At 48.1% G+C, this 18,325-nt stretch overlaps 1 protein-coding gene across 4 annotated transcripts in view; it reads left to right on the top strand.

Moving 5' to 3' along the window:
- The first annotated feature begins 1,392 nt into the window (after nucleotides 1–1,392).
- EPM2A (EPM2A glucan phosphatase, laforin) overlaps nucleotides 1,393–18,325 on the top strand; it is a 70,895-nt gene continuing 53,962 nt past the window's right edge. Inside the window, exon 1 of one of the 4 annotated variants that reach the window (XM_059700595.1) lies at nucleotides 1,393–1,805. In XM_059700595.1, coding sequence (XP_059556578.1) covers nucleotides 1,505–1,805 — 301 coding nt within the window. In that variant the 5' untranslated portion in view covers nucleotides 1,393–1,504. Of the gene's footprint in view, nucleotides 1,806–1,857; nucleotides 2,005–4,209; nucleotides 4,316–18,325 lie in introns of those variants that run through there. The other 3 variants (XM_059700592.1, XM_059700593.1, XM_059700594.1) reach the window with 3 other exon arrangements.

Genomic DNA, 18,325 nt, shown 5'->3' with positions numbered 1-18,325 from the left:
TATGCCATTTAAAAATTATGAATGTCATATGTTTATAATCACATTATGAGTTGTTTTGTTTTCCTTTGGGAAGGTAAAACCAACCCATTTTACACATATTAAACTGATATAATAATAAAAACAAGAACGTGATCAGGTTTTATTTCAGGCGTTGAATTGGACTAGACAAAGGAAAAATACTGTTTATGCATCAGCTCTGGGTCTAAATGACGCCTCTTCTACCAATGAGAGAACCTTTAGGATTGGCAGGGTCTCTCAAGATTTTAAAGCTGCATTTTGAGGAGGGCAGTTAGACAGACATGAGCCAGGATGATGAGCTAGGTACAGGTCACCAGGCTGTAAAGCCCCAGGTGCCTAGCAAGGGACAATCTATTGTAGGGTGGGACCTCACCCTAGGGTGACTTTTTCCTTCCCTAGCATATCGCTGGTCGTGCAGTTTGGACCCCCTGACCTTTCCTCCCTAGAGATAACACCTATGTCTCAGTTGTATTCCAGCTCCAGATCTAGAAAAGCAGCAAAACCAGACCAGAGACGCCCACAGTTGCCCTCAGGGTCAGCTGCATTGAATAATGACCTCCTACCCAGAGTGGGCCAATCAATCAGGGGAGACCACAACCCTGAATGGACACACTGTGGAGAACTGAATATTCTACTGGAATCTTCCCCTGGGTCCTCCCCTAAAACCTGCATCCTGAAAACCCTTAGGACAGAGGACCCAGCGCCACCCAGTGTGCTCTCCCTCCCAGGAGCACCCCAGCCTTTCTATGCCCCTCCCCAAGGCAGGGTTACCATTAGCTTCCTCATCCCCAAGCTCTAAGCACCCTCCTATACTATAGTTTACTTCTATAACTTGTTTCCTAAGCCCATTTCTTCTAGGAATTACTTCTCCTACCTCTGTGATTTACCAAATAAACGTTCTCTTACAGTTTGGGTCTTGCGTCTGAATTCTTTCTTAGCCAGAACCCAAGTACGGAGGTTGCTGAACCCAGGTTCGGTCTGACCCCACCTAAAGAGCCCGGGGCCTGGGAGAGTAAGTGGCCAGGGTAAGGTCCCAAGCTCTCCGCCACCGGCCCAGGATCTCTCCCCGCCCCCCCGCCCCTCCCCACTTCTGTATTAGAAAGGCTGCTTTCCATGCGCCACTCCCTTTGGGAACCACATAAAGATAATCTCCAGTTTTTTTGAAAGATGAGTGCAAAATCCCAGGGCGCCTGAGAGGTTTTCCAAACCTCATTTTCTCCCCCCCCCCTTTCTTCCTCTCTCTGCGTCCCCAGCCTGCTTCTAGGGGACGGGCGGGTGGTGGCTCCCGCTGACCCGCTCCCCGGCCTCAGATCTGCTCCCGGCCGCGTGATGCAGCCCAAACAAGGTGCAGCCGCGCACGTGTTCCCGCCAGCGCCCGGGCCTCTCGCGTGCGGGCCCCGCGCGCCGCCGCCCAATCGCCGGCCGCCTCGCGCTCGGGCCGGGTCTGCCTGGACGCCGGGCACCGGGAGCCGCGCCACCCGCCGCCATGCGATTCCGGTTCGGGGTGGTGGTGCCGCCCGTGGTGGCGGGCGCCGCACCCGAGCTGCTGATCGCGGGGTCGCGGCCGGAGCTGGGGCGCTGGGAGCCGCGCGGGGCGGTGCGCATGAGGCCGGCGGGCGCGGCGGCGGGCGCGGGGGCGCAGGCGCTGCAGGAGCCGGGCCTGTGGCTCGGGGAGGTGGAGCTGGCGCCGGAGGAGGCGGCCCAAGACGGGGCGGAGCCGGGCCGCGTGGACCGGTTCTGGTACAAGTTCCTGAAGAGGGAGCCCGGAGGAGAGCTCTCCTGGGAAGGTACGGGGAGCTGGCGCCCGCCCCGAGCGCGGAGCGAGGACCCCGGCGGGCACCCGGCCCGGCGGCCCCCAAACCCCCGTTGCGGTCCGTCTGGGAGCTTTGCCCGACGCTTGACTTTGGAAAACCGCCCCCCTTCTCCCCCACCGCCCCGGTCTGCTGGCCAAACTCACCGCCGGCCGCCACTCCGGCCCCAGACCAGGTCCCTAGATTTTTGCTGTGTCCTCGTCAGCCCTCCCTCTCGGGTCTTTTTTTTTTTTTTTTTTTTTTTTTTTTAATTGTTGACTGTGTGGGTGTATGTATTACCTTTTAGGGTTATTTGATATAGGTGTAGCTCATTTTTTAAATGGCACCAACATGTTCTGCATGTACCAATGTACACTTAAGTTTTTTTTTGTTTGTTTTCCTCTGTTATAAACAGTAATAGCCTACTTGAGAATCTGTGTATAGAGTTATCTTTGAGCATTTGGGAAGTGTTTCTGTAGGGGAAATTCTGAGAAATGAAACCGAAGTGTAGCCCTATTGTACATTTCAAGGAAGACTGCAGAATTCTACCTGAAAAGGTTTCATCAGTTAGACCCCTGCCAGTGATGTGAATTTAGACAGCCCTTTCTTTAGATGAAATGTGTGAGGTGAAGGAGTGGAGTGTGTGATACTCAATAGTTGTCTAAAGCCACTGAAATGAAGGTCTCCTAGGAGTTTATATGACAAAGATAGGCCATTTAGACCATAATGGTGTGGAAACAGACTCAGCAAAGATGAGTATTCTGTAATATGCGATATGTTATCTTGTGCCTCTTTTTGTACCCCATGGGGATACATGGTCTGGTGGCACTTACTGTCCTTTTGTATTTTCATGCCAGAACTGAAACTCTTCCTGTTCAGTTTTTTGCCTTTCGTTACAGTACTATCATTTTTAATAGTAGTATGTACTTATTTTTTATAATGAAATAAGATCTGATACTTTTAATAATTAAAATGGTAAAAACAGAGGTCATCCTGGTCCCCCTCCTTCTCTATTTTTAGCTTTTCTGATATTCCTCCCAAAGTTTTGAATAATTTGTTTATACTGCTATTTCTTTGTTGTTGTTTTTAAATTTTTAAAATTGATTTTTTATAAAGAGGAAGGGAGAGAAAGAGAGAAACATCGATGTGAGAGTGAAACATTGATTGGCTGCCTCCTGCATGCCCCCTTCTGGGGGTCGCCCACAACTGAGGCATGTGCCCTGACTGGGAATTGAACTGGCGATCTTTCAGTGCCCAGGAAGTTGCCCAACCAACTCAGTCACAATGACCTGGCAATGCTATTTCTTTTCTCTCTTTTTTAAAAATATATTTTTATTGATTTTTTTACAGAGAGGAAGGGAGAGGGATAGAGAGTTAGAAACATCGATGAGAGAGAAACATCGATCAGCTGCCTCCTGCACACTCCCTACTGGGGATGTGCCCACAACCAAGGTACATGCCCTTGACCGGAATTGAGCCTGGGACCTTTCAGCCCATAGGCTGACGCTCTATCCACTGAGCCAAACCGGTTAGGCCCTACTGCTATTTCTTGATGTAGCAACTTTTCTGTTTTTGATTTTTTTCTGAGTTGCCATATAAATTTTATGTTTTTATATAATCCCTAGTGACAGCTGATGTATACCCATACAGTCAATCACGATACTTGCTATGAAATATGAGGAATTTAGCTAAGTTCATTCTCTCCCCCTGCTGATTTTTATATTTTAAATTATATATAAATCCTATACAAACTTACAATATATAACATATTTTTAAAGTTTTATGTAATTTATATTGTGTTTTATAAGTGTTAGATTGATAGATTGTTTCTAAGAACTGTAAGTTAACAAAGAGCATTATGAGGAGGTATAGCCTATACGGAGCGGCTATAGCAGCCCTGGGCAAACTACGGCCCACGGGCCGGATCCAGCCCGCTTGAAATGAATAAAACTATTGAAAAAAAAGACCATACCCTTTTATGTAATGATGTTTACTTTGAATTTATATTAGTTCACACAAAGACTTCATCCATGCTTTTGTTCCGGCCCTCCGGTCCAGTTTAAGAACCCATTGTGGCCCTCGAGTCAAAAAGTTTGCCCATCCCTGGACTATAAGATTAAGCCTGGACTGACTTATTGGCAAAACCACAAACAAGTCCCAGCTTAGAGGGCATAGCCCACTTAGCATAATTAGGCTTGACCTTATGTCACTCCCTAGATCTTATCTGGGAAGCTAATGGGCTGTGGGAGGTGCAGCAAGTGCTGCCAAAACAAGTGAAACTCACAAGAATATTGTAACTATGGTGACCACTACCTTGTTTACCTCTGGCTATAAAATAAATAAAGTAAAGGCTCTGCTTCCCTCTCAATCTCTCTGGCCTCAGCCAGGCACAGGAAGATCCACCCCAGCTTATTCTCTTTGCCTGTCTTTTCTTCATCTTTCACCGCCCTCCCTCAGGCTTGCGGAACCCTTGTCTGAGCTGGCTCCGCACAGTAGCCAGTGTTTAGGTAGGAGCGCGTATTCTAGAACCAGAAGGCTGGGGTTCACTAACTAGTGGGTGACCTTGGGCAAGACACTTAGGACTAAATTGGCTAATAAATGTAAAGGACTTAGAATAGTCTGTATATTAAGTGTTGTTAGTGTTGTTTTTACTATTATGATTAAGAAATATTGCAGAACCAAGTAATTCAAATAGACTCATAGAAAAGGAAATATAATTCTGTGACATAGAAGCTGTGCCACAATAGCAAAAAATAATCTTTTTTTAACATTATAAATCATGCTCAAATTTTACCTAAAATGACACCAGAATTTGTTTTAATTCATATTTGGATGGTAATGTTCATCAACTTGTTTTAAAAATTCTAGTTAATTTTTTAAACAGAGGAAGCACACAGATCCTCAAAATTTTCTAGCTTGACTGCACTATTTAATAAATGCAAATTGCTTACTTTTTGAAAACATTTTTTTCCCTTAAAGACTGGGTAATTCCTCTTCTAGTTTTCACTAATATGTAGCTTCGTGAGCACAGTTATCTGGGACTTAAAAAAAAAAAAAATTGAACTGGTGCAGTGGTTCTCAACCTTCCTAATGCCGTGACCCTTTAATACAGTTCCTCATGTTGTGGTGAACCCCAATTTCTTTGTTACAAATTGAACATAAAGCATAGTGATTAATCACAAAAATAATATGTAATTATGTTGTAACGTACCCCGCGAATCACAGAAGGACGCCTCGAAGTCGAATTAAAGAGTCACATTTATTGCAATCCGGGACTATGAGGGGTCATTCCCAAATCTCATAGTCCCTATTTGGTCACAGCTCCAGGGTTATATTGGCAAAAGATCACAAAGGTATTGATTACATCTCAGGGTTTGGAATGAGGAACCTGGTTCGCAAAAAAAGCAGTTTACAGAAGCAGAAATTAAGCATGTTAATTACAGTTTTGGGTCTCCGGATCACTGAGTTGACAGAGACACATCATCTGGGACTGCTGGGTTGACAGGAACACATTATCTAGAGCCATCGAGGCAATTTAGAGTAATTGCACTGTCCTGGTCTTAGGACCACTGAGTCACTGAAACACATTATCTGGAACCCTTGGGTCTTGGGATAATTGTGCTGTCTTGGTTCCCAGATACAGAGGAATGTACTTTCTAAAACCAGTAAGATGATAGTCAGTGGGATAGTCATTCAATCGAATGGGATGATTTATACAATTCAGAAAATCAAAGTAACCTTTCTATTAAGCCAAACAACAGGGTTAGCGTTAAACTACAGTTTCAATCTGAAATGATTGCTACCATACTTCAATTATATATGTGTTTTCCGATGGTCTTAGGTGACCCCTGTGAAAGGGTCGTTTGACCCCCAAAGGGGTCGTGACCCACAGGTTGAGAACCGCTGAACTAGTGTGTTGTTTGAATTGTTTTGGATTTCACATCTTCCTCTTTCTTGTATATACTTATCATTTTGTTGGATTGTGTTTTCAAATAATTTTCAAGAAATAGTAAATGGAAGATAAAATATCTGAGTCCTCAAATACCTGAAAATGTGTTTGTTTTGCCCTCACACTTGATTGCTCATTTGTAGGTATTCTGGTCTCAAAATAATTTTCTGTTTGATGGCTTTGCCTTTATACTTTCTAGCACCCATTATAGTTGATAATTCAGATATCAAAATAAGCCCATTTCCATGTAGGCAATCTGCTTTTCTTCTTCTTTTGAAGCTTTTAAACTTTTCCTTACATTATTTTTTCCTTTTACTATAGGCCTATGTTACCAGAATGTATCTGAGGGTGACGTGTGTGTGTGTGTGTGTGTGTGTGTATTTATTGTTAGCTCATTTATTTTCTATTGCTGAGTAATATTCCATGGTATGAATGCACCACAGTTTGTTTATCCATTTACCTATCAAAGGACTTGGTGTTGTGCCCAGATTTCAAAGTTCCCAAGACCCCCAGGGAGCCAGTCAGTCCGATGCAAAAGCAAAGAGTCCTTTATTATGCAAGCCGGCCTGCGCTCCCCGTTCACCAGACCCACCGACACAGCGGAAAGTCCAGCGGCCGAGAGAGAGAGGCCTGATGGGACAGGGGGTTTTAAAGGGGGGTGGAGTGGGGGCAGGAGAGGGCACTGTGGGCCCGGCTGATTGGCCAGGCGCGAGTCGGTACAGGATGTGGTCATAGTGATGGCGTGCACTTCCCTTGATCACCATTGGTTAATTCAGAGAAATCCTGGGTGTGGCTAGCAGCGGCTTCTTCCCGTGAGGAAGCACGTGGCCCCATCCCAAAATGGAGGACCCAAGGCAAGATGGAGGGTGCACATGGTCCTGTCCCAAGATGGAGACCCCAAGGCAAGATGGAGGGCGCAGTCCTTGTCTGGCTCCTGCTGCTGCCGCTCGAACTCGCCACAAGGCAGGATGGCCCCCCACATGGGGCCTGGCGGTTGGCCCACGCAGGCCCCGGTCCCCCCCGACTGGGCCCCGAGGGCCGCATGGACCCTCGGCCTCAGCGCGGGCAAGCGGGGAGCCGACCACGGGGGAAGGGAGGAAAGAGTGAGGCGGTGAGGCCTTCCGCCCCCATGACCTCCCCCGTGGTCGGACGCCGCCAGGCCCCCACCCCTCGGCCGCTGCCGGCCACCGCGCAGCCGGTCCGGAGACTCGACCGCTCCGGGGAGGCCAGGCCCTACGGCGGGCGCGGAGGGATTTCAGAGCCAGGCGGTCAGACTCCTCCCCCCGCACCGCCCGGAGAGGCGGGCGGTGCGCCTTTCATTCCCCCCTTGTCTTGGAACTTCCGGCTCAATCATGAGACGGGCTGCAATTCTATTCCACCAAAACTATCAACTGAACTATCCCTATAAGGCTAACAAATGGTCCGGTGGAAGTGAAAGAAACCATTTTAGATTTAATAACTTCTATTGAAATAGGATCTTTCTTCTTAGAATTCCTCCATGGTTATCATAAAAAAAACAAATCAAGATTTAGTATTATTTGCCTTGAAGAGGCTCAAGCATTCCTGTTTGTTAGGCTAGGTTTAAATTTAGAGTCTGTTGAACTAAGCCTCCGTTTTTCTGGGCACCATTTTCAGCTGGACCAAGTCTCTTCTGTTATTTGGTTCCTGGTCTGGGCTGGGCATGGGAAGCAAGAAGCAGCCACGGGGACAGGAGACCTTCCTCAGAAGGGGCGAGTGTTCAAGCCCGTGCACCATTGGGGGGGGGGGTGAGGATCTGTGCCCCACCTTTGTTGCACCCCAAGTTTTCTCCTACTGGCCCCCAGCTGTGCCTGTCTTAGGTCGTCCCACCCTGTGAGATCTTACCCGTCGTTGACTACCAGCTATCTCTGGGCCAAGTAGGGTGATGTGAGGTTCAGTTCTGTCTCCTTGATAGCCTATGTCCCTCTGGCCTCCATGCCCAGCAACTGCCTTGGGTTCCCCTCGCCTGCTGGCGGGGTCCCGGCATTGATCACATCTCTTGGGGAGTCCAGGTTTCGTCTACAGAGAGGCCCCAGCTTACGCCACTGGGCAAGAGACAGATCCACGGTACCAGCTTTTCATAAACCCAGCTTGAACGGAGAGCTCAGACAACAGCTGTAGACAATTGGGATCCTTTTGGCAATACAGAATGCTTAAGTGCCTTCTCAGGAGGGAATAAATCCCTTCACATATCGCCAGATTCTGGAGGAATTACATAAGGAGAAGAACATACTGATCTACTCTAAGATTTTCTGACTTTCCTTGCTACTTCCTTTTCATAGATTTAAAACAAAACAGTAACTGTTGGCATAAAACCTTATTCCTATGCATAACTATCCCCCTAACCTTCTATTCTAAACAGGCTTCTTTTTTTTTTTTTTTTTTTTAGCTTTACTACCCCTGACATGGGCATGGTGACTCAGGCCTGCAAGGCAGTATATAGGCTGCCAGCTGTTAGCTGTCTCTCAACAGAGTCCAAAACCTGATGGGCACCCTTTCCTGCCCAGTTGGGCACCTGCCCCCTTACCAGCTAGACACCCTTTACTTTTGGGGGCCACCCCACACAGCTCCCTTCCAGGACAGCCAACATACATTCGAAACCTGCAAAAGAATCAAAGGTTAATATAACATATCAATACAATGAAACATCATGGCTGCTTTAGGCAGCCGAATCTTCTGCTACTAAACATGTGACCCCATAAATTGTCCTTGTCTCTTTGGAGCCTTGTCCATGAAGATGCAGGCATTATCTACGTGTATTACACAGTATTGTGGGGGCTCCTGGTGACAGGAGTGATCGCGAGCCATGTTACCGGCATCAGGCAGGTCGAGCACGCCGTAGCTTGAGCTTGAGCGGGTTGCATTGATCTCGATCGATGCTCCATTTGGTGATGAAGTCTTTCCGGGTCATGGATGGATCCGCTGACCGCACGTGAGTGTGGTGGACCCAGGTCGCGATGCCATCTACCTTGAGAGCGGTGGGGGTGGTCAGCACCACAGTGTAGGGACCTTTCCAACGTGGTTCTAGGGTCTCCCGGCGGTGCCTTCTGACGTAGACCCAATCTCCTGGTCTGTGCTGATGAGGAGTTGGGGTTGGGCTGGCTTCGTAGATGGCGCGGAGGCGTGGCCAAATGTCCTCATGTGCCTTCTGGAGCCCTCTCAAAGAAAGAGATAGTTCTTGATTTTCAAATTCAGCGAGAAGGTCAGCTTTAAGGTTAGGAATGATAGGGGGTGGCCTGCCAAACATGATTTCATAGGGAGTAAAGCCCAGGGTGTAAGGGGAGTTCCTTACCCGGTAAAGGGCATATGGTAGGAGAGCCACCCAGTCCCCACCAGTCTCCATGGTTAATTTGGTAAGGGTCTCTTTTAGAGTTCTGTTCATTCTTTCTACCTGACCTGAACTCTGGGGTCTATAAGCACAATGTAATTTCCAATTTGCCCCAATAGCCCTGGTTACTACCTGTGTTACCTGTGAAATAAAGGCTGGCCCGTTGTCGGACCCTATCATAGCAGGAAAACCATACCTGGGTAAGATGTCTTCGAGCAGCTTCTTGGCCACCGTCTGAGCTGTTTCATGCTTGGTTGGGTATGCCTCTACCCAGCCAGAGAAGGTATCTACAAATACTAAAAGATATTTATAACCATACTTCCCTGGTTTAATTTCAGTGAAGTCGACTTCCCATTGTGCTCCCGGTTTGGTGCCTCTGAGCCTGGTCCCTCTTTCATTTGATCCAGCTCTTGTGTTTGTGAGTTGACAGGTCTTGCAGGCAGATACAACCTGATCTATCTTGGTATCCTGCTGGTGAATCTTGATCCCAGCATGTCGAATTAAGTCCTTCATTTTCCGGGTCCCCAGGTGAGTAGACCGGTGCATATGTTCTAATACCGTGTCCCCGAGCCGGTCTGGTAGTATGAGTTCCCCTTCTGGTGTATGCCACCATCCCTTTATTTCATGGGCTCTGGGGAGCTTTCTGATGCGTTGCAATTCTTCCTGGGAGTACTTGGGCTGGTCTGGTAAGACTGGGTCCCCTGGGTCTGGGAGTTGTAAGGCCATGGTAGGGACCGAGGTAAGGGCTACTGCCTTCGCAGCCTGGTCAGCCTTTTGGTTACCTCTTGCTACCGGGTCATCAGCTTTCTGGTGCCCTTGGCAGTGGATTATGGCTAACTTGGCAGGAAGCCATAAGGCTGCAAGCAGATCGAGAATCTCTTGCTTATTTTTTATTGTCCGTCCCTCTGCCGTCAGCAACCCTCTCTCCTGATAGATTGCTCCGTGGACATGAGCTGTAGCAAATGCATAACGGCTGTCTGTGTAAACGTTAAGCCGCTTTCCAGCCCCCAGCGTCAGTGCCTTAGTAAGGGCGATGAGTTCTGCTCGCTGGGCTGACGTCCCGGAGGGCAGGGCCTCCGCCCACACAGTGTCCGTTTCAGTGACCACCGCTGCACCCGCGTACCTGCACCCGTCCCGCACGAAGCTGCTCCCATCCGTGAACCAGGTGGCCTCTGCATCAGGGAGGGGCTGGTCGGTCAAGTCCTTCCGGAGTCCATGCACCTGCTCTAGGATTCCCGCACAGTCGTGTAGTGGGGCATCTAAGTCAGGGTCGGGCAGCAAAGTAGCGGGATTGAGGGCCGCACTGGGGTGGAACCGTACTCTTGGAGGGTTGAGTAGGAGGCTCTGGTAATGGGTTATACGAGCGTTACTCATCCATCTGTCAGGAGGCTGCTTCAGGACTCCCTCAATGGCATGTGGGGTTGTAATCCAGATTTCCTGCCCCAGGGTCAGTTTGTCGGCGTCTTTGACTAAGAGCGCTGTTGCCGCGATAATTCTCAGGCATGGTGGCCAGCCGGCAGCTACAGGATCTAACTTCTTGGACAAATAAGCCACTGGGCGGCTCCAGGGGCCTAAAGCTTGAGTCAAGACCCCTTTCGCTATCCCTTTGTGTTCATCCACAAAGAGGTGAAAGGGCTTTGTAATATCTGGCAGGCCCAGGGCTGGGGCACCTAGAAGGGCCTTCTTTAACTGCCTAAAGGCAGCTTCATCTTTCTCAGTCCAGTCAAACGCCTTTCCCTCTTTGGTAGCTTCATATAGGGGCCTGGCGATTTCGGCAAAACCCGGTATCCAGAGGCGGCAGTAGCCGGCCGATCCTAGGAATTCCCTTACTTCTCTTCGGGAGGTGGGAGTAGGGATTTTCAAAACAGTCTCTTTCCTGGCATCCGATAACCGCCGCTGTCCGCCCTCCAGGATGTATCCCAGGTAACTCACCCTTTCTCGACATAACTGAGCCTTCCTCGCGGATGCCCGGTACCCTAAGGCCCCCAGGGTGGCCAATAGATCTTGGGTCCCCCGCTCACAGTCCTTGGCTGTGTCTGCAGCAATCAAGATGTCATCTACGTACTGGAGGAGGGTGAGGTTGGGGTGTTCCCTTCTGTACTCACCCAGGTCCTCGTGCAGCGCCTCGTCGAAGATGGTGGGCGAGTTTTTGAACCCCTGGGGTAGGCGTGTCCAAGTCAGCTGTCCACTGAAGCCCTCCTCTGGGTCATGCCACTCAAAGGCGAACAGGGACTGACTTTGAGGTGCTAGGGGTAGACTGAAGAAGGCATCTTTCAGATCTAATACCGTGTACCAGACTTTAGAGGGTGCCAAGGAGCTCAAGAGAGTGTACGGGTTTGGGACTGTTGGGTGTATGTCCATAACTCTTTTATTTACTTCTCGGAGGTCCTGTACTGGCCTGTAGTCGTTTGTCTGGGGCTTTTTAACCGGCAGTAGGGGAGTGTTCCATGCAGACTGGCAGGGAACTAACACCCCCAAGCTCTTCAGTCTCCTGATATGAGGCTGAATCCCCTTCCGTGCCTCCTGAGGCATAGGGTACTGCTTGATTCTTACCGGACCTTCTCCTGGTTTTAGTTCTACTAGGACTGGGGCCCTGTGGGCGGCCAGCCCCACCCCTCCTGTCTCTGCCCATGCTGTTGGGAATTCTTGTAGCCATTTGTCCATACTGCCCTCCACCAGGGAAGTCTTCTGGTAGAGGCGATATTCATCCTCTAGCCTCATGGTCAGGACCTGAATGGGGCGGCCCTCCTCATCGGTGACCTGAGGCCCCCCTTGTCTGAAAGTTATTTGAGCTCCAATTTTGGTCAGTAGGTCCCGTCCTAATAGTGGGTAGGGGCATTCCGGTATTACCATGAAAGAGTGGGATACCTGGCCTGTTCCTAAATCTACTGTCCTTCGGGTAGTCCATGAATACTGGCTCATACCAGTTGCTCCTTGCACCCAGGACTTTTTATTCGCCAGTTTTCCTTGCGGGGTACGGAGGACCGAATGTTGTGCCCCGGTGTCAACAAGGAAGTTAACAGGAGTCCCCTCCACTCTGAGAGTTATCCTGGGCTCGGGGAGGGGGTCCGAACCCTGACTCCCCTAATCACTCAGTTCACCCAGCTCTAAGACCTTGACTCGGTCAGTCCTGTCTCCCTTCTCACCGGCCTTCTTCGGACACTCTCGAGCCCAGTGCCCTATGTCCATGCAAAACTTACATTGATTCTTCCGTAGCCCCCGCCTCCCCTCTTGGGTGGTCTGCTTACCTCTTCCTTTATTGCTTGCAAGCTGTCGGAAGCGACGGTCTCGCTCCTTGGGGAAGTCCATGGTCGTAGCCAGCAGGACCCTAGCCAGGTCCCGAGCTTGCCTACTGCTAGAGGCAGCCACGACGCGAGCTTGCCTGTCTTCTGGAGACTCTCGGTTATTGTACACCTTCTCTGCCACTGCCAGTAAATCCTGTAAACTCTTCTCTCCCAACCTATCTACTTTTTGTAGTTTCCTTTTAATATCCGCGGCCGACTGGTTTACAAAGCTTATGATCACAGCTGCCTTGTTTTCAGGAGCTTCTGGATTCATGGGGGTGTAGGTACGGTAAGCCTCCATGATCCGTTCTAAAAAGGCAGCTGGAGACTCATCCCTTTCCTGCTGAACATTCCCCACCTTGGCCAAATTAGTTGGCTTTCTAGCAGCCATTCTGAGACCTCTCATTAGGGTCTGACGATAGACCGAAAGCCTCTCCTTACCTTCTGCCGTGTTGAAATCCCATTCAGGCCTAGTTAAGGGAAAAGAGACATCTATCTGGACCTGGTTGGCAGTTGGGTTTCCATCCACGCCTGGAACCACTTTCCGGGCCTCATTGAGGATCCTTTCTCTCTCTTCCGTCGTGAACAGAACCTGTAAAAGCTGCTGACAGTCGTCCCATGTGGGCTGATGGGTGAAAAGAACAGAATCTAGCAAGTCAATAAGTCCCCCTGGTTTCTCAGAAAACTTGGGGTTTTGTGCCTTCCAGTTATAGAGATCGGATGTTGAAAAAGGCCAATAATGATACGGTTGGTTGCCATCCGCATCCGGGGGTCCAGCGGCCCGTAAGGGCAGGGTCTTGATAGTGGAGTCAGGTGCTGCAGCAGACAGTTCCCGCTGAGCCCTTTGCCGGGTGAGAGGCGGGCCTCCTACCGAGGCCACTCCTGGAACCCCGCCCCCAGCCACTCCCAGAACTCCGCCCCCAGCCACTCCCAGAACTCCGCCCCCAGCCACTCCCGGCGTGGAAGGATCGTCCCTCCATGGGCTATATGGGGGAGGAAAGATTAGTTCTTCTTCAGTCCCCCCCTGCAGGATAGGGAGGGGAGGGGCCGAAGGCTGGGTGAGAGTCTTCCTTTTCTCCTCCTTTTCCGTTCTCTGCAAAGCAAGAATGGGCTTCGGCCCGGGAGGACGTGGAGGTAGGAAGGGCCTGAGCCAAGATGGCGGGTCTTCCACGAGGTCCTGCCAAGTAACAATGTAAGAAAGCTGACCAGGACGTCCCCCCCTAAGTCGGGAGACGACATCCCTGACTCGGCGGATGGTGGGGAGGTCAAAAGTCCCCTCCGGCGGCCACCCAACGTCCAAAGTTGGCCACTCCCTGGAACAAAAAGTCTGCCACCGGTCTTTCCGAACCTCTGCACTGAGGTCCCTGGCTCTTTCCCTTACCTCTCTGAAATGATCGACCATAATGCTTAAAGGGGTAGTTTGAGTCTGTCCCATAATGTCCGTCCAGTGAGTCCACAAAATAAAACCAAAAAGACACAAACACAAACAACAAACGGGCCCGAAAATACAGTCTTCCAACGCCATGGAAGCAGAACCAAAACAGGCTTCCAATTCCATGGAAGCCAAACCCGAACGCTAGACAATGGCCTTATACCAAACTAGCTAGCAGGAGCGACCTGCTTTCCGCGAGGGGCATATCCATCCCTCTGAGGGGCATATCCATCCCTCCTGGGGGGGCGGAACGTCTTCCAACTCCCCCCCCGCCTGTGGTCTTTTGGGGTGCGTCCACCTAGACCCTCTCAGGCAATTACAGATTCCAGAAATGAGCTCACACTGAACAAAACACACAACAAACAAAACAAACAACACACCTACCCCTGCCGCGGTCAGTCAGACTCTCCGGATTGCGGGTCCCTCGATGGTCCTGGGAACCCCGGGCGAGCCCCCAAAATGTTGTGCCCAGATTTCAAAGTTCCCAAGACCCCCAGGGAGCCAGTCAGTCCGATGCAAAAGCAAAGAGTCCTTTATTATGCAAGCCGGCCTGCGCTCCCCGTTCACCAGACCCACCGACACAGCGGAAAGTCCAGCGGCCGAGAGAGAGAGGCCTGATGGGACAGGGGGTTTTAAAGGGGGGTGGAGTGGGGGCAGGAGAGGGCACTGTGGGCCCGGCTGATTGGCCAGGCGCGAGTCGGTACAGGATGTGGTCATAGTGATGGCGTGCACTTCCCTTGATCACCATTGGTTAATTCAGAGAAATCCTGGGTGTGGCTAGCAGCGGCTTCTTCCCGTGAGGAAGCACGTGGCCCCATCCCAAAATGGAGGACCCAAGGCAAGATGGAGGGTGCACATGGTCCTGTCCCAAGATGGAGACCCCAAGGCAAGATGGAGGGCGCAGTCCTTGTCTGGCTCCTGCTGCTGCCGCTCGAACTCGCCACAAGGCAGGATGGCCCCCCACATGGGGCCTGGCGGTTGGCCCACGCAGGCCCCGGTCCCCCCCGACTGGGCCCCGAGGGCCGCATGGACCCTCGGCCTCAGCGCGGGCAAGCGGGGAGCCGACCACGGGGGAAGGGAGGAAAGAGTGAGGCGGTGAGGCCTTCCGCCCCCATGACCTCCCCCGTGGTCGGACGCCGCCAGGCCCCCACCCCTCGGCCGCTGCCGGCCACCGCGCAGCCGGTCCGGAGACTCGACCGCTCCGGGGAGGCCAGGCCCTACGGCGGGCGCGGAGGGATTTCAGAGCCAGGCGGTCAGACTCCTCCCCCCGCACCGCCCGGAGAGGCGGGCGGTGCGCCTTTCACTTGGCTGCTTCCAGGTTATGAATAAAGCTGCTATAAACATTGATATGCAAGTTGTTTTTGTGGAAATTCAAGTTGTTCAGAGTACAATAACATTTTTAAAATTCTATTCCTGACAGCTATGAATGAGAGTTCCTGATGTTCATAGTCTTATCAACAACTGGTATTGTTTGTGTTTTTGGATGTTAATTATTCTAATAGGATGTATTGTGGTATCTTATTGTTTTCATTTGCAATTGCCTAATGATAATGTTGAACATCTTTTCATTTGCTTATTTGCCATCAGTATATTTTCTTTAATATACTGATATTATATCTTAGTGTCTACTCAGATCTTTTCTCCATTTTTAAATTGGTTTTTCTTATTGCTGACTTCTAAGAATTCTTTGTATATAACTTCTTAAGAGATCTGTGATTTGCAGATATTTCCTCCCAGCCTGTGACTTTTCATTGTCTTAACAGTTTCTTTCTTGATGCAAAACTTTTAATTTTAGTAAAGTTCAGGTTATTAATTTCTACTTTCATGGATTGTGCTTTTGATTTTGAAAAAAAAAAAACAAAAACCCAAAACCCCAAATCCAAATTTTCTCCTGTGTTATTTTCTAGAAGTTTTATGGTTTTACATTAGGTCTAGAATCAATTTTGTGTTAATATTTTATGTGTGGTGTAACGTCTGCACCTTGTTTTTTTTTTTTTTTTTTTTTTTTTTTTTTTTTTGTATACAGACATCCAATTGTTCCAGTAACATTTATTGAAAATACAATTCTTTCTTTTTTTGAATTGCCTTTATAAAAAATGAGTTGACTGTGTTTGCATTGTATGGGTCTATTTCTGGGTTCTCCACTGATCAATGCGTCTATTTTTTCACCAATAGCACACTGTGTTGATTACTGTAGCTTTATATTAATCATGAAATAATGGAAGATGATTTTTCTCCAACTTTGTTCTCCAGTATTATATTGACTCTTCTTGGTTCTTTGCCTTTTCTTATACATTTTAAAATCAGTTTGTTGCTATTTATAGCTTACTATGATTTTGATTGGGATGGCGTTGACTCTATAGATCAAGTGCACAAGAATTGACATCTTATAAATATTGAATCTTTTAATCTTTGAACATGGGTTATATCTCTATTTTTTTATATTTTATTGATTTTTTACAGAGAGGAAGGGAGAGAGATAGTTAGAAACATCGATGAGAGAGAAACATCGATCAGCTGCCTCCTGCACATCTCCTGGGGATGTGCCCGCAACCCAGGTACATGCCCCCGACTGGAATCGAACCTGGGACCCTTCAGTCCTCAGGCCAACGCTCTATCCACTGAGCCAAACCGGTTTCGGCTATATTTCTATTTAATTAGGTCTTTCATTAGGGTTTTGTACTTTTCCACATACAGATCCTGTATATGTTTTGTTAGATTTATACATACGTTTTTTAAAAATGTATTTTATTGATATTTTAGAGAGAGTGGAAAGGAGAGGGGGAGAGAGATAGAAACATCAATGAGAAACATCGATGAGAAACATCATTCGGCTACCTCCTGCATGCCTCCTACTGGGGATCTAGCCTGAAACCCAGGCATGTGCCCTGACCAGTAATCGAACTGGTGACCACTAGGTGCATGGGATGATGGTCAACCCACTGAGAAATACCAACCAGATTATACATAAGATTTTTTAATGCTATTTTACATAGTATATATTTTTTAATTTTAGTTTCAAATATAAATTGTTCATTGCTGGTATACAGGAAAGAAATTAACTTTTACCTCTACTGATTTTTTTTTGGATGCTGGACATTTTGGTTTTACATTGTTTCAAAGAGTATGGTACCCCCCCCGCCCCCAGCAGTTGTTTTGTGGATTTGCCAGAGAGTTAATGGGAGCTGAAATGTAGATTTTGCTACTTTTACATGACTTGTTCATGTCCCCTAGAAGCAGAAGGAGGTTCCAATTTTTGGAAAAATTAAAATATTATCACATGATTATACGGTGAGAGAAAAGTTACAAAACTGTTTTTTCTAAAAGGTGGTGGAGCAAGTACAACCTTAAAAATGTGCCTTGGAGCTTCTATGGAGACAAAATAATAAGGTGGATAATAAGGCAAACAAGTATAACATATTCTGTGGTGTTCAGGGAAATACAAACACATATGGTAGAAATTTTCTGTTTCATTAAATATGTTTCTTTGTATAACAGTAATGCTCATGAGTGTTTGAGATTTGAGAATGAATGAGAAAAAGACTTATAAATTGGATCTGTAGAAAGCCAGAGAATGGGTAACTTAATGAGACAAGGGAAGTCCGAGGAGATTTCAGCTTTCTGGGAAAGAGACGAGTTCCTCCAGCAGGTCAGGTTTGGCTAGCCAGGGCTTCTGTTACAGTAAGCTTGTTAAAGTGTTCTGTTATTCCAACACCATCAAAAAATTGAAACTTTTGTGACCTGGAAAATTTTCTCAGTTTTCTGCTCTGATGGTGGGATCCTGGGCCATGCCCAGCTAGCTCAGGTCTGCGGAACAGCCAGTATACACCGGAGTGAAAAGTTTAATATTTTCAATTCCATGACCTTCATGTTTTTAAATGTTAAATCATAATGTCACATTAGCATAGTGCTTTATTCTGAATTTTAGCTAATTAAATCCGAGGGACTCAGAGGAATGGCTACTATAAAATCATTTTCTTTTTCAGTTTAGTTGCAGAAGGATCTCAGCTGTTTCCAAGAGCCAAGAGAATTTTTATTGTCATTTGATCTCTTATTGCCATCATTTCTGAATGTTTTATTTGTAGATCTTATGAACTGTTTGTCCCTTTGGAAAATGTTAATGGAACATGTACAGTCATGTCTTTTGTCATAAATTACCAATATATTACCTTATTTTTTTAAATTTTACTTTAGTTTTATTTGTTCTATCACCCTTTATACCAGCCGTGGGCAAACTACGGCCCGTGGGCCGGATCCGGCCCGTTTGAAATGAATAAAACTAAAAAAAAAAAGACCGTACCCTTTTATGTAATGATGTTTACTTTGAATTTATATTAGTTCACACAAACACTCCATCCATGCTTTTGTTCCGGCCCTCCGGTCCAGTTTAAGAATCCATTGTGGCCCTCGAGTCAAAAAGTTTGCCCACCCCTGCTTTATACCCTGTATGCCCTCTTCCGCCTTCATCTCCACTCCCCACTACCAATCCCCACCAATCACCACAGT

Source organism: Myotis daubentonii, chromosome 6, assembly GCF_963259705.1.
Source record: "Myotis daubentonii chromosome 6, mMyoDau2.1, whole genome shotgun sequence".
NCBI lineage: Eukaryota > Metazoa > Chordata > Mammalia > Chiroptera > Vespertilionidae > Myotis > Myotis daubentonii.
This window is presented reverse-complemented; position numbering and strand designations above follow the sequence as displayed.